The 16677-nt window shown below is 45.5% G+C and overlaps 1 protein-coding gene across 1 annotated transcript in view; it reads left to right on the forward strand.

Annotated features, from left to right (window-relative positions):
* LOC111154410 (dipeptidyl peptidase like 6) overlaps nt 1-16677 on the forward strand; it is a 663711-nt gene that overhangs the window by 313657 nt on the left and 333377 nt on the right. The window contains exon 2 of the mRNA XM_022513977.1: nt 10819-10933. Within this exon, the coding sequence (XP_022369685.1) occupies nt 10819-10933 (115 nt within the window). The remainder of the gene's footprint in view (nt 1-10818; nt 10934-16677) is intronic.

The following is a 16677-nucleotide window of genomic DNA, read 5'->3' on the forward strand; positions in this document are numbered from 1 at the left end:
CGTGCGTCCGAGGGACTGACGTGATGAATATCGGTGGCCGTGTGTCAGTTGCTAAATGTTATTTAAAACTTGTTCTTGCCGTCTTAAAGTCCTGTGTTGTCCTCCTGAATATGGAAATGCAATGATTAGAAAGCTGTCTTACCATCCTGAGATCTACGCACCATTGATTTTGTAATTTGTTGCTACCTTCTACTTACAGTAAATGGTCCATGATACATAAAAGAAATTTATGTCTGAGCTTTTCACGGAGAATAAATATTAGAAAGAAAACACATTTAGACAGTAGACTAGAGCAGAGGAATGGGAGATCCCACGCTCAGTTTGTGTAGCTCGTTTTCTCCCGATAATGTCGTACTTGCTATGTGAATATTTTGCCTGTTGGGTATTTGATTCCACCTTGCCCTGATAACGGATACATTTTAAGGCCTGGTGGGCCACGGAACTCACCCTGGTCTTTTTCAGTGCATTTTCCCCGATGTCAATAAACAAATGAAAAAATTAACGCTTGCCTTCTTCTGGAAGTTATCAAAGGGGCTTACGACACCCTTCAGTGACGTCTCGTTGCATTGAGGGCTAAACACAGAAGACACAGCACTGTCTCCAAGGCAGGTTTTAGGGGTGCCCCCCCTCTGGTGACACCGCAGCAGGTCTCACGCTGGCTTCTCTGTGCTCTCCTACATGCAAGCCCCCCCCCAAGCTATTCACCTGGCTAACTCCTGCATACCCTCCAACTCTCAAGGTAAATCCCGAGAGCCCTTGGCGCCACTCCCATCGTGATGCCCCCCGGAGCACCCTGACGTATGTCCTCAGCGCTCATCTCACCGTGGCGTTGCAGTGGCCTGCTGTCTCTCTCCCTCTCTCTCACTGGAGGGAGCACAGGCAGGTGTCCCTCTCCTTTGCCACTCCTGGCCAGAGCATATGCCGTACCATTGCTGTTCACTGCCACGGTCAGCCTTTACCGCTGCCACACAGTACGGGACAAAAACTGGATTAACGTGTAAAAACTAGAACCATGAGCTCTCTCGAGGTGGAGAAAGAGCGATCGCCAGTGCCTCCAAGCTCCTACGTATTTTCCCCCTTTTCCCATCACCACTGCCCTTTGCTTTGAGCTCTCGAATATCCTAGATATTATGGAAATTCCTTTCGTGCTTGTCTTCTTAGACCAAGTATGAAGTCCGTCCTTAGAGTGTCGTCTTGCCCCTTGTTCGGTTTTATATAAATGAAAGTGCTCATCATAGATCCTTTATGTCCGGCCCAGGTCCCTTAAAATTCTGTCTGTGAGATTCATTCGTGCTGTGCTTGTGTGAGTTTGGTATTTTTGTCGAGGTGTAGCATTCTGTTATACGGCGCAGAACACCGAGGTAGGCGAAACAAGGACAATGACCTCCCAAAATGTCTGCATCCCAATCGCCAGAACCTGGGAACGTGTTAGGTCACCTGTCAAAGGGAGGGTTCAAGTGGCGATGGAATCCAGATTGCTAATCAGTTGTATTTCTGTGGCTAATAATTTCCCTGTTGCTAGCAATCCTTCCGTTAGACTGAACTATATGAAAATGAGTATCAGTATTAGGCCATTTTTTGATTATAAAAACAGCTGTCAAGTATGGATCTACTGAATAAATCCCCTTCTAGGCCAGCTGTGGTTTAAAAATGCAAGAACTTTCTTTTTGAGTGACTTGGTACCTAAGAGAGTGAATATCTCAGGAAGACCCCATCCTCTTCAAGACTCAGAAAAGCAGTTGTACCAACTGTCCTGGCCGGCGTTTGCTTCAGCTTGAATTCTCCCCCTCCTGGTACAGAGGGGGCCACCCGCCAGTGATGGTCCGTGATGGCAGGTGTAGACCACGGAGGATCTCATGAGGTAACTGCTGTGTTTCACTCAGAGTTTTGCTGGAAGGAGAGCTACCTACTGGTGGAAGAAAGGATCTTTTCAAATAAAATGATATGTCAAATCAGCAAATTCCTTGTTGTGAAATCATAATCCCATGAGTAGTTACAGTTATCACCTGGGTTTTGAGTGTAGGTTTGGCCAGAATATGCCACAAAAACTGGGGCATGTGACTTCCTTAGCGAGCGCCCAGTGCCATCTTCAAGATGGAACGTTCTAGGCAGTTTGCGATGCTGGCCTGGTGTCTTCATGGCCCTGCGTTCAGCTGCTTCATTCCCAAGCTTCAGAGATGCAGTCAAACTAGCTTAAGTAAAACGGGAGATAAAAAATCTCATAAAGAAACAGGAATGTCTGGGGCACCTGGGTGGCTCAGTGGGTTAAGCCTCTGCCTTTGGCTCAGGTCATGGTCTCAGGGTCCTGGGATTGAGCCCCGCATCGGGCTCGCTGCTCAGCAGGGAGTCTGCTTCCCCCTCTCTCTCTGCCTACCTCTCTGCCTACTTGTGATCTCTGTCAGATAAATAAATAAATAAAATCTTAAAAAAAAAAAAAAGAAGAAGAAATGGAAAACCAGGAGGAAGCCTTCTGTCTACCTCTTGTCTGGGTTCCTCTGTCTCTCCAGCTCCTTCTCCCCGTTTTGTGAAGCTGCTCTATTTCCCCCTGAACCCACAGGCCATGTGGATATGGGCACTTCCCCGCCCCTCTCCGTCCTCAGGTTTCAGGACCGTCCACTCCTGTAAACGGCAGACTCTGATCCCTCCCACAGGGAAGCCTGGAGCGGATTTCTGACCCAGCCGGGCCTTCCCTGTGGCTGCAGAGGGGAGGGCCAGGCTCGTGGCGCAGAAATGCGGTGCCAGCACCCACGGGTCGGGGAGGACAGCCGTGGAGACCTATTCCACCCCGGTGTTTAATCAAACAACTTCTTTTTTTTTTTTTTTTTTTTTAAGATTTTATTTATTTATTTGACAGAGAGAAACAGTGAGAGAAGGAACACAAACAGGGGGAGTGGGAGAGGGTGAAGCAGGCTCCCCACGGTGCAGGGAGCCCGATGCTGGGTTCGATCCCGGGACCCTGGGATCACGACCCAAGCCACCCGGGTGCCCCTTCCAACAGCTTCTGCACTGAGCTGGAAGATGGTGTCAGGGTGGCAAGCCCTTTTGAAAGCCTGAGCTCAAATTATTTTTGTTGCTGCTGCGAAATTGCTGGCAGTTACTGCCTTTTAGGCTTGTTGGTTAGTTACTTGATGTTTATGGAGCGCCCGAGGGGGATTTTTGACATGGGGAAGTTGAGCTTGCCAAAATGCTGTCCAGGTTAGAAAAATCGGTCTCGAAATTGCCTGTGGGGTTCAGCGGGTCTCTGCAAAGAGGGCTGTTAGGAGATCGGAAGGCATTGTTCTCACTGGCCGCAATTTGGAAAATGCAAATATGCTTGATTGCAAATCCGCGACTCACTTCCGTCGCCACATTCTCACTGAAAGGGATTTCTCTGGAGCCTGAAGTTTTGTGAAACTTCTGACTCCGATCAGGTCACAGCACCGTTGCTCTGGGGGAGTTATGCAATACGATACCTTTAAAAAGTTCTGTCAAAACAGATGGGGCAGACTGAGGTCTGAAGGTCAGAATCACTTCCGTTTTGAATCAATTTCAAAAAGAATCTGTTAGACACCGTCGGTTAAACTCAAGAGTCTGCAGTAATTTGAGCTCTGGTGTGGAGTTTGAAATAAAAAATAATGAGGAAGTTTTCAGAGTCACATAATGGCCATCAGGAATTTGCCTGTTGGGTTTTGTTTGGAAGCCCCGACAGGGCTGGTGGAGCAGGAGCGCGCTCTGGGGGAAGAGTCCCGCTGATCCGCGTGGGTTTCAACGTGCCCTGCCCTCCGGCAGTCACGCCAAGTCCTGTGGTGTGAAATAGCTCCAGCCGTTTCCAAATTCATGGGAGAAGAGGCAAGTCGATCCCAGATCCATCCATAACAGACGAGCAGAGAATGGTCCGCGGAGAGCCCCCGGGGGCCCAAGTCGTGGGGCAGAGAGGAGGGGTTGCGAGGAGGAGACCTGAGAGGAGCCAAGGGGAAGGGGCGGGCCTGAGCGTGGTCTGACCGTCCCGGGGATTGCCCTCTCCCTTCCACGAAGATAACGGCGACTCTTAATTAACTGCTAACCCTCAGCAGGAGGGCCTGCCGGCCAGATTTAAGCTCTCATTAGTGAAATCAGCACAGGGTTTCGAAGGGCGAGACTCCGGCTGTCCCCACCAGCGCCGCTCCCCCAGGCGCACCACAGTGGTGGTTCCCGCGTCTCCGAAATGGCCGCTTAGCCCGCCCACGTGCTGCTGCCATCGCAGAGTCACTGCCGGGGAGTTGGCCTCGGCTCGTGTCTGGTGACCACAGGCCCCTCCATTCCTCACAGTCACAACGAGCGAATGCACGGCTCGCATCCAGGAGACGCGCGACCGGCGGACGCGTCACAGGTGTTTGGCAGTCCCAGAGGAGGGGAGGGTCTCAGGACACAGAAGACCCTCCCCAGTCGGAACACAGGGGGCTTCATCGGGGGTGACCTCCGCCTTGCCCCCGCGCACGCTGGCTTGTGTCTCCAGGTCCAGCCGGACGTGTGAGGCCAGGCTGGCTGCTGCTTCATGGGTGTCCCCTGGAAAACTGACACCACCCAGGAGCTAGACTTGGGTCTGGTGATCGTCTAGAGAAGGCCTCTTCCAGGTCGGGGAGCTGCGGAGCGTCTTCCCGTCTTGATACACTTCCGCAAGCCGCCTGGGCGGGGAGGAAATTGATGGGCTCCAAGATGGACTCTTGTAAGGAAAATAATGGGATTCACTTCCTTCCTCCCTAGTGAGTGGGCCATCTGGTCGACCCCTCTGCCTTTAGCACAGGGAAATAAAGTGCGCTGTTGCCAGCTGTCCCCACCAAGGCCAGCACGGCTGGACCTTTGCCGTCCCCGTGGTCCCCACTTTCCTGCTGCCACGCGATTGCTCTGGCTTCCGCAGCTTCCCGACGCTGGTCTTCCTCTGTTAGGAAGACCCCTCGGTGAAGCCCCTTCTCCCCTCACCCCTGCTAGACGCGAGACCCCTTCGGTCTTGTTAGCTGTGCGGGACTATATGTACATTCACAGAAAACAAACACTCCATGACGTGTGCCCAAAACATTCAGGGTGGGTATTTGCTGCCTGGGGGACGTGTGTCTCGCCGTGGAGTGACCTGGCTGTGGCCTTGGTCATCCTACTGCGGGGACCCGACAGAGATGATGATACCCATTTCCCCTTGTGAGAGCTGGGAAGCGGCCAAAAGAGATGGAATTCCCTGTGTTTTGGTTCTTTTTAACGTATCAGAAATCTGATGTGTTTTTGAGTTCTTCCCATAGTGGTTATCAAATTGCACTGAAGCATTATTTCATAGCAACAGTGATCAATCGTGAAGCAATATCTTATGTCTCTACAAATGTTATCAACTTTAATGTGTTTCCAAACACACTTGCATTGGGTCCTAACACCCAGGCACTGGGTTCCTTTTGTCCTCCTTTCCTTCTTTGCTTTTTCGTCCCATCCCTGCAGCCTCCCGTTTCTCTGATTTCTGAATAATCACTTCAGATGTTTCCTGAGAATCTCTACTCCTTATCATAAGGCACAAGGTGTGACAAAGTCAGCGGGGGTGTCTCGTGGGAGGGGAAAGCTCAGGCCAAGATAAGGCAGGTTGGGTTTGAGCACAGACGGGAAGGGCCTGGCAGACACGCACCGTGACTCCTACTTAACCCACTCACGGGACACCGCGGGCCTTTCACTGTTATTGCCATCCGCGTCTTCCATCTCAGTTGTACCACGGACACACAGACTATCTAGCTCTGTTCACAGATTCCTAAGATAATAACATTCTGAAAATGTGAATTTTATATTTTTAAAACAACCAAACAGCCTAGGAAAAGGCTAAGTTTGTTTCTCCTTCGCTTGGTTGGGTTTGTTTTCTCTTTGCCTGAGTTAGGAATAAGTGTGAGCAGCAACTGTGTCTCTAGGGACGAGGCAAGTGCCAACGATAGGTGTCACTTTGCATCACATCTGTTGGGAGTGGCTGCGGTTTATGGCCTCGCCAGTGGAGCCGGGTGTGTGTCCCTGCTCTGCTTTCCGCGTCAATCCACAGTGTTTTTTCTGCCAGACATGCCAGCGAGTGACAAAGTCACTTCTTCCAGAGGCATCCGCGTGTCCATTCTTCCATCCTGGAGGACTGGGCCACAGCCCCGGAGCGCGGTGGTGTCTGCAGTTCTGTCTCAGGCACAGGAACGCCAGCACACCCAAGTCGCTCACGGCCCGGTGGTGACACAGATATTCCATACATAATTTAATAGTGCAGTCGTGTTCCAGAAAAGCATTTATGAAGTGCGATGGTTGTGTCCAGATGGAGGAAAAACGAGCTCTGCCTGTGAAACCACGCACAGTGTCCCAGACGTGGGAGATGTGCGTCTGGGCACGAGCTTTGTTTCCCACGGTCCTGGAGACCGGAAACCCACAGTCAAGGCGCAGGCTACAGTGTCCGGGGCCCTTCCTCCTTAGGTTGCTGGTGGCGCCTTCTTCTGTGTCCTCTCACATGGTCTTTCCTCCATGCATGTGTGTAGACAGGACGCAAGCTCTCTGCTGTTTCTTCTCATAAGGGCACTAATCCCGTCTCAGGGCCCCACCCTCGTGACCTCATGTAACCCTCATTTCCTCCCAGCGGCGCTCTGCCATGCATCATCACATTGTGGGTTCAAGCTTACACTTGTGTTCAGGAGGGACACAGTTCAGTCCGGAGCAGCCTGACGTCCTTCCTCTCGGCTGTACTTCTTCTAGTTTCTGTTCAAATGTCACTTCAGTAGAAAATCTCTCTGGCCTCCTTATGTACAAACAGGATGCAAGCCCCCTCCTTGACCCCATTGTCCTGCCTTTTTCTTCCCTTAGTGGGTCTATCATTTATTGTCATGCGCCATCCCTGACCTAGAATACAAGGAAGGAAACGTGGAAAAGTGAAAACCGTTCAGCTTGCTGGATCGACAGCCATGTAGTCTGTTTTGTTCACTGCTATACCCAAGGTTCTCGGGGCAGGACTGGTCGTGGAGCCACTAGATAGACTAGTGTTGGATGGACCGGTGGGTGCAGGGTGGATGGATGGACGGAGAGATGGACAGGTGGACGGATGGATGGCTGAACGGATTGATGGATGGGTGAAAGGTTTGAACCCACCTCGTTACAGCAAACCACTTGTCGTAGACATGCGCTTCCGTTTTACTGGGTCTCCGAGATAAGCCTGTGGTACCAAACAAACAGGGAGTGTCTCGCATTCTCATTTTCACTGTTCTAGGCAGAAATATATAATTCTGCCAAGAAATGCACTACTGAAGCTTAACGTTTCAGGGGATAATTTATTAACTTGTCTTGTCCTTCATGGGAAGCAGGGTCAGCTCTGCTCAAATTTTCCATAAGTCAGCTCCTGCACGTTAAGATGAGGAAGTCATTTGAATCTGGGAGCCAAATGAGATGTTCAAGGAAGCACAAATTCATCTTCATTCTAACTCAAGAAACGTCTCTATGCTCCAGTTACTCCCATGTAGAAATTAAATGTGCATATAGACCATGACTAGAAAGGAAAATGGGGAAAATGAAAAGTTCTATTTCCTTGGATTAGCAAGATTATACATGATTTGTTTCCTCCCTAACTTGTTTGCTATTAGTATCGTTACAATAGTGTTTGTGTCAGTTGAAAAAGAAATTACCTGTGCTGTGAAAAGTGAAATTTGGCAAATGAAAATGGAATTTAATAAAGAATATCTGCTTTCATGTGGGTAAAATTGCCTTACCTCTGGAATGTGTGAGAATGCCACCTGGAGGGCAATACGGTGCATTGGTCCTTATGAAACGCTGTCGTTGGGGCACCTAGGTGGGCTCAGTGGGTTAATCACCTGACTCTCGGTTTCCACTCCGGGCGTGATCTCAGGTCGTGAGATGGAGCCCATATCAGGCTCTGTGCTGAGCATTGAGCCCACTCAGGAATCTCTCTCTCTCTCTCTGCCTCCAACCCTCCCCCCTCCCTGTTCTCTCCTGCACCACAAAAAACGGGATGGGAAGAAGGGAGGGAGGGAGGGAATGACGGAGGGTGTCTGGTTATCTATCGTACATTCTCCAACTCAATAATATATACTGAACTGGTTGTCAGTGCAGAGTATTCTTTTAGTCCGGTGGACAGGAGGAAGCAGAGTGGTGGTCCCCTCTCCAGAAGCCCTTGCCTCCTTTCCATTTCCTACCCTTGAGTAACAGCCTCATAGCTTTGCATCTCTCTCTTCCATCCTCTTTGTGTTCATAGAATTTTTACTCTACTGGTCATTATAAGGCATTTATTTCCACCTTCCTTTCTGGAAGGACAAGACCTCCAGGACCCCCGTTATGTGTTCACCAGCCAGTGCAGTTCCTGGTCAAGCAGCTCATTCTATCATGAGGAGAGGTACTAATGGTTGGGAATTTTAAAGTGGTACCGAAACACGATTCTACTATCTGGGACTGTACAGAGTAAGTCTCCTCTGTCTTCCACGTGATAGTTCAAGTGGATGAAGACTCTTAAGTATCCGGCTTTTGAGGCTGAACTCTTCCTTTATGTGACACGTTTTGCAGACATCTCCATCTTTTGGCCATCTTGGCGGATGCTCTGACACCATCTAGCCTAGACGTGGACATCATATTGTGGATGGACCGGGGCTGGTGAGGGCCCGCTGAGTCTCAGAAGGACTCTTAGTCACTGCAACATGGGTTCAAGTACACTTCTACAAGTAAATCGTCTACACTACTAGCTCGTCAAGAAACTGACACAAAGAGAAAGTTCTAGGCTTCCTCATAAACTCATACACTTTGACCAGTGTATTTAATAGATGTGTTTAGAACAGATTTTAGAGTTCTAGTTTATTATTAACAACAAGATTAAAAAGCTATCAACTGTTTGACCTGATGAAGACAGTCCATTCATTTTATTATTCTGGATCTTGAATAAGATTTGGTCTTGACTATCAAAATATTCTAGTTTGATTGTTACCCTGGGATTTAATATGAGCAGTGTTTGTGAAATGTCCACTAGAGCAGTGACCGGGTGCCTCAGTCAGTTAAGCCTCTGATCCTCGATTTCAGTTTAGGTCATGATCTCAGGGTTGTGAGATCGAGTCCCGTGTCTCCTATGGCTCCACACTGGGTGTGCAGCTGCTTAAGATTCTCTCTCTCCCTCTCCTTTGCCCCTCCCCTCTCTCATGCACTTGTACTCTCTCTCTCAAAGAAAGGAAGAAAGAAAGAGGAGGAGGGGAGAGGAGAGGAAGGGAGGGAGTGTGGAAGGAAGCAAAGAAGGAAGGAAGGAAGGAAGAAAAAGAAAGAAAAAAAATGTCCATCAGGGTCTGTGAGACATTATGTGTACTACCCTGTTCATATGAATACCGCTGTTTCAAGACTTATGCTATTCACAAATTTGGTGAATTTTCGGATTTTCTTTATAAACTTGGAAAAGCTGACGAATCAGCAAAATATGATTACTTCTCCTTGTTATTGGCCAGTGATTTTCTTGCCTAGGAAACTCTATCCATTCAGAAATCAGATCAGCTCAGTATAACTTCTTGTAATTTTTAAGCTTTAAAAAGCCACTTCTTAATAGATAAATTCTGGATAGCAAATAAGATTGATAGAAATTTCTAAACAACTATAAAATCCTTTCTTGCTAAGATGGCAGTGGACCTCCGAATTCTCTTAATTTGATAATCTAGGTAGCCAGTATTGAATATATGCATGTCAATTATTAATTATTTGCCATCCTCCATTTAATAGTACCTTTATTTCAATTTGCAGAAATTTGCTGCATTCTAATGAACTTTGAGTTTTGGGTGAAGCTGTATTTCGGTCTTGCATTATTTACTTTTTGAGGCCACCTCTATTCTACTTAATCTTGACTTGGTGTTAATATGAGTTGTAATTATGTCTTGTGATCTGTTTACGGGCGGAAGGAGCAGTGGGCCGTTTGTAGTAGGACCATATGTCTTTATTGGCCTTGGGGAGTTAGTTGCTCTTGTATAATTAATGATAATTTTTATCAATATAAACTATTATATTTATTAATTGTTACTTATAAATATTAAACCCTTTGTGTCTCAAAGGATCCCAGCTTGGAATGTAAATTGTATGAGCACCCTTATTTGAAAGGAGTTGAACGTTGTTTTCAACGGCCAATATGCCTGATTAGCTTCCTGGATCTATCCAACCGTTAGCACACCTCAGCAATGTCTCCACATTCTTCACCCCATCCCTAACCCCTGTGACAATGCAAACACAGCTCCTGGAAGGGACTAAAATCTAGAATAGGTATAAGTAAATCACCTAGTGAAGAGGTCTGGGCGATTTTGAAGCCTTTCTTGAGGTTCTACAGAAAGAAGAAGGTGCTCAAGATTGTGAGCCGTGGGTTCAGGTTACTTCCACTTGGCACACAGGACGAGCTACATAAATGGTCCAGTCTGGTTCGCTGAAATAGAAGTGAGCAGTGTAGATGTGAGCAAGAAGGAAGATGAGAGAGGACTTGGAGCCGGCAATGTTCATCGTACCTGGGTTTGACTCAGTGGGGTTGGGCGGTTGGCTGTCATGAAAAGAAAGGCCACAGCTGCCCTGTGTTGTGGAACCCAGTTCCCGAGTGGAGAGCGAGTCAGTTCTCAGCAAAGCTGTAAACATAACATACTGTGACATTTGTTCTTCACCTTGGGTTTTGCTGTGGTACGGAGACGAGAGCGGGGGGCAGAAAGGCGGACAGAGGAGCTACTCATAGCTTCAAGGATGAGAATGTGCCTCCTTCACTCTTCGGTGTGGTGGCTCTTGAATCAGAATGTATTCGTTTGGTTTATTTCATTTCTTTACTTCACTCACTGGGTTTCTCTTTCCTCTTGTTGCTTCTAGGAGCTGGTGGGGAGCAATCCTCCCCAAAGAAACTGGAAGGGAATAGCAATTGCTCTCCTCGTGATTCTGGTCATCTGCTCCTTGATCGTCACCTCGGTCATACTGCTGACACCAGGTACTTACATTTATTCTTGGAAAAACAGGATGGGAGAAAGTGCCGAGCTGTGCTTTGCAATTTTTTTCTAAGTAACTACCTGTGACATATTTTTCCCAGGTTCTAATTCTCATTGTGTCATATTGTTAAATGGTTAATATGTTTTAATGAAAAAAAAATCCATTTTGTATGCTTTGAATTCGTTCATATACTTGTCAGCTACATAGAAATGCTTGGCACATGTTAAAATTCATAATTACTTATTCACATTTGATGAGCTTAAAGACAGTGGCATTATAAATACAACAAGTATATGGATCTCATGGAATTCATAGCTACTATATCAAAGATGGATTTTAAAAATTACTGAAACAACATACACTGAGTGTGAGCGAAGAACAGAAGTACTTCATGAAATAACAGACATGTCAGAAAGAGCCGGGAATCTCACAGGGAAGAAAAGACACACAAACACCTTCAGCAAAAATGTGTACACACCTGTGTCATCGAATGTTTCGAAAATAAGTGCCATGGGAGCTTGGAGGGGAGAGAGGCCTGTCGTGAGGAAGTTCAGAAGAAGGTGAGATGGGAAGCGGGTTGTGATGGGGTATGAGGTTAAGGAACGAAGGAAGAATTTTCCTGTAAGATAACCACTGGCAGTTACAGGAGACCACGGTGGCCACATTCTCACTGTCACATTAGATTCCTAATTGTTTGAACAAAAAAACACAGTTCTAACCCTCAGTAAATGGACTGCACAGGTATAAGGCCTTAAGATGGAAAAAGAAGTAGATACATCAAAATGTATCAATAAGTAAATAAATACATACATACAAACATACATACATAAATTTTATATTTTTACAAGAAGTACAAGTAAATGATGATGTACATTTAAAAGATCTAAAACTTCAATGACAAAAAGAGAAATCCATACCTTGAAGCCAAGACTAGGTAGAGGTATCACAGGAAATGCAAACTAGAACCGATATCCCTTATGAATATAGATGTAAAAACCTCAACAAAATTCTAGCAAACCGAATCCAGCAACAGATAAAAAAGATTATACACCTTAACCAAATGCGATTTATCCCAGGAAAGAAAATTTGATTTAATGCATGAGAATCAATATAAAATATATACATATTAATAGAATAAAGGGATGGAAGGAACCCACAGAGCTGACATTTGCAAAGTCCAAAATCTTTTCATAACAAAACACTCAACAAGCTAGTAGAAACTTCCTCAACCTGATAAAGAGCATGTATGAAAAAAAAAACCCCATAGCTAATATCACACTTATTGGTGAAAGATTGAAAGCATTTCCCTAAGATCAGGAACAGACCAGGATGCTTAATCTCCCCATTTCTATTTAACATTCTATTAGAGATTCTAGCCAAGGCAATACAAGGCGGAAAAAATACAGATAAGAAAGAAGTAAACAATCTCTACTCATAGATGACATGAACTTGTATATAGAAAATCTTTAGGAACACACACACACACACACACAAATGCAGCAAGGCTGGATAATATAACATCAGTATACAGAAGTCATTTATATTCCCATCCATTAGCAATGAACAATCTAAAAATTTAATTAAGAAATTGATTCTACCTATAACAGTTTTGAAAAGAATAAAGTACTTAGGAATAATTTAACAGAAGGTGTACAAGCTTGTGCACTGAAAAATCAAAAAACATAATTGAAAGAAATTAAAGAAGACCTACATAAATGAAAGGATACTCTGTATTTATGGATAAGAAGGTCTCATATTGGTATCATAGCAATACTTCCCAAATACATTTATAGATTCAATCCAATCTTTGTAAAAATCCCAGTTGCCTTATTGGAGAAATAGACGAGCTGATTCCAAAAGTCGTATGAAAATACAAGGGACTCAGAATAGCCAGAACAACCTTGAAAAAGAATGGTTAAAGTACTTACATTTCCTGATTTTAAAACTTACTCTAAGGTTACAGTAATGATGATACCAGCATGAGTATAGACATATAGTTTAATGGAATAGAACGCAGAAATAAACCCATGCATCTATGGCCAATTGACTTTTGACAAGGGCGCCAAGATCTTTGGATGGGGGAGGAATTGTCTTTTCAACAAATAGTGCTTGCCCAACTGAATATCCACATGCAAAAGAGCAAAGTAGGAGCCCTACCTCACACCATGTACAAAAATCAACTCAATGTGGATCAACAAGGCAATAAAAGAGCTGAAAGTATAAAATTCTTGAAGAAAACTTAGGGGCATATATTTATGACTTTGGGTTAGGCAACAGTTTCTTAGATATGACACCAGAAGCATAAGCAACCAAAGAAAAAATAGATCAATTGGACTTTATCAAACTTAACAATCTTTGTGCATCAGTGGGCACTATCAAGAGAAAAGACAAGCCACATAATGTGAGAAAATATTTGCAAGATATATGTTCAGTAAAGGTTTAATGTCCAGATTGTATAAAGACTTACTATAACTCAAAACAAAGAGAGAAATAATTCAACTAAAAACAACCGGAGGATTTCGGAAACATTTATCCAAAGAAATATAAATGGCCAATAAGCATAAAAAAAAAGATGTTCGACATCATTAATCATCAAGGCAATGCAAATCAAACTCACAGTATCCTACTTCATACTCACTAGGATGGCAATAAAAACAAACACAAACACAAAAAAAGGAAAAGAACAAGTATTGGTAAGGATGTGGAAAAATGGGAAACTTCAGACATTATTAGTAGGAATATAAAGTTGTGTAGACTCTGTGGAAAACTGTTCAGTAGTTCTTCAAAACTAAACATAGAGTTAGTGTATGACTGAGTGATTCCACTCCCATGTATATACCCGAAAAAACTGAAGACATATGTTCGTACGGAAACTTGCATATGGATGTCCATAGCACCATTATTCCTAAGAGCCAAAAAGGTAGAAACAGCCCAGTGTCCTTCACCTAGTGAACAGATGGACACAGGTGGTATATCCACACGGGGGAATATTATTCAGCTAGATGAAAGAATGAGTCTCTGATGTATACTACAACATGGATGAAACTTGAAGACGTTATTCTATGTGAAAGAAGTGAGACCCAGAAGGCCACATCCCGTATGATCCCAGAATGGGCAAATCCATAGAGATAGAGGTACATTCGTGGGTGCTAGGGGCTGGAGATGGGGATGGTAAGAAGTAACTGCTCGTAAGTATGAGATTTCTTTTTTTTTTTTAATTTTTTATTTATTTGACAGAGAGAGAGATCACAAGTAGGCAGACAGAGGGAGGGGAAGCAGGCTCCCCGCCAAGCAGAGAGCCCGATGCAGGGCTAGATCCTGGGACCCTGAAATCATGACCTGAGCTAAAGGCAGAGGGTTTAACCCACTGAGCCACCCAGGCGCCCCTCTTTTTTTTTTTTTTTAAATGACATTATATTTTTAGAGAAACTTTAGATTCACAGAAAAATTGAGAGGAAGTCACAGAGACTTCCCATATGGCGTCTGTCCCCACACAATGTACAGCCTCCCTGGTTACCAACATTCCCACCTGATGGTACGTTTGATCCTGTGGATAAGCCTACATGGGTGCATCAGAATAAGATTTCTTTTGGGAGTGATGAAAATATTCTGGAATTTGAGAGTGGTGATAGATTCACAGCTCAGTCAATACACCAAGAACTACTGAATTGTACATACTAAAAAGTGGAACTTCATAGTACATGAACTTCATCTCACTTGAGTGTTAGTTTACATGATAGTGGGAACATTATAAAAAACCTGGAGCAGGGGGACTCAGGATTCAATATGGCGCATCTGACTGATTGGGGGGTGGGGTGGGGAATGGATTCAGCCATTGAAATCTGAGTAGGGGGAGGGTTAGTAAAGACAAGTACTTGTTCTATTTTGTGATTTGCTGATGGTGATTCACCTTAGCTGGAGAGTTCAGCACCCACGTACTTTTAATGTGGAGGGAATCAGGTCTTCCTTGGGATTCATGGAGTACATGTTCCTACCTTTGCTTTTCCTTAAACAGAACGCTGTTTTATACAAGAAAATGATCATTGAACAGTGGATTCTGTGGCTGTCCAGCACTGGACTGGGGACTTAGAAAGCAACAGTGTTTTAAGTAGTTTGCGGTGGCTGCCGCCCTCCCAAGGCACACGAGTGTTCATGTCACCCAGAGTCCTAGGGCTCCTACAGTTGTTACTTGAAAGGGAAATAAAAGGGCACCCACCCTGAACTCCTTTCTCCCCAACAGTCCAGCAGTGAGGCTCGGTGGTAAATGTTTTCGCTGAATAAGTTCCACACCAGCCCTGGAAGCCTTTCTTCCATGTGCCCATGCAACACCACACAGAGAGCGGTCCTTCAGTCCTCTCCACTGCACAGGGAAGCATGTCCCAGCCTCCCAAATGCCACCGCTTTAGCTCTGGGAATCATTGACATTCAGCTCCCGGGCAGCAGTGAGCCTTCTGCAATGAGAATATTGTCTCTGTAACCATTCCCTCTTTGAATGCTGGCGGCCAGTTGTCAGGGGCAACAAGAATGGGCAGGAGGCATCTGCTGGTGATGGGGCTGGAGTGCATCCCTGAATTCCAGAAAAGGCTTTGAAGAGCAGAATTTCTTTCATGCTTCTGTTAAGATACAAATGTGGCTGAGCCTGGCCTAAGCCTTGGGCTCTGTTGGGCTTCAGTAGCTGGTATTTCATTTTACAGGTTGTGCTGCCCAGGGAGCGTGTGTTCTGGGGTTAGGATGATCAGCCGTGCCTGTTCAGTAGCAAAGGTCCTGCTGTTCCCTCCCACCATGGGTTTTTTGCCTCCGCCGTCCTGGGGTGCAGCGCTGGCTTTTGGCAATCAAAATTCAGTGAGGCGGGAGAGAATGTCAAATTGCCCAACCTGTCCCTGGTTCCAGAACTTTCTCAGATCCACAGACCTGCAGAGCATCCTTGAGTCCACCATCAGGATGTACGTGTTGGTCAAACATTAATGCTTCCCTCTCGGGGGCTGGGAGCATCTAGCTCAGTGTTGGATGAAAGGTGAGAAAAAGAGATACAAATGCTCTTCCGAAGAGCTTAGTGTCTGGTGATGGGTGTGAAGGAGGGCATGGGTTGCCTGGAGACCTGGGTGTTATAGGCGAACAATGCGTGTTGGAACACTACGTCAAAATCTAATGACGTACTATATGGGGACTAACATAACATAACAAAAAACAAAATGAGTAAGACAAGGAACGTGCATGAGGAGAATTTCACAGACATGTGAAGTGGAAATGAAAACAAATGAGAAGTCTAGGCAGGGCTTGGGTAAGGCCGGTTGGGTGGTGCCCATCACTGAGTCACTGACCTAAGGACTGTGAACCCTACTAAGGGCAGTGGTGGTTTCCACTGGGTGAGGGATGAACAAAGTGCAGCCTTAAGGAGAGAAGAGTCCTAGTGATGATAACACCATGCAAATTTTTGTGCCATCCTGGGTGCCTTCCCACCTAGCTTTGCCTCCATTTTGGTAGACTTACTTAGAAAATATAGTAGGAGCTTTTTTAAAAAAATTTAAATTTAGTTAATTAGCATATAGTGTAACATTAGTTTCAGAGGTAGAGGTCAGTGACTCATCAGTCTTCCATAACACCCCGTGCTCATCACATCACATGCCCTCCTTAATGCCCATCCCCCCAGCTGCCTCCCCTCCAGCAACCCTCAGCTTGTTTCCTATGATTAAGAGTCTCTTATCATTTGTCTCCCTCTCTGGTTTCGTCTCACTTTAATTTTTT

This window comes from Enhydra lutris, unplaced genomic scaffold (genome assembly GCF_002288905.1).
Source record: "Enhydra lutris kenyoni isolate GAN:26980312 unplaced genomic scaffold, ASM228890v2 scaffoldscaffold37, whole genome shotgun sequence".
NCBI lineage: Eukaryota > Metazoa > Chordata > Mammalia > Carnivora > Mustelidae > Enhydra > Enhydra lutris.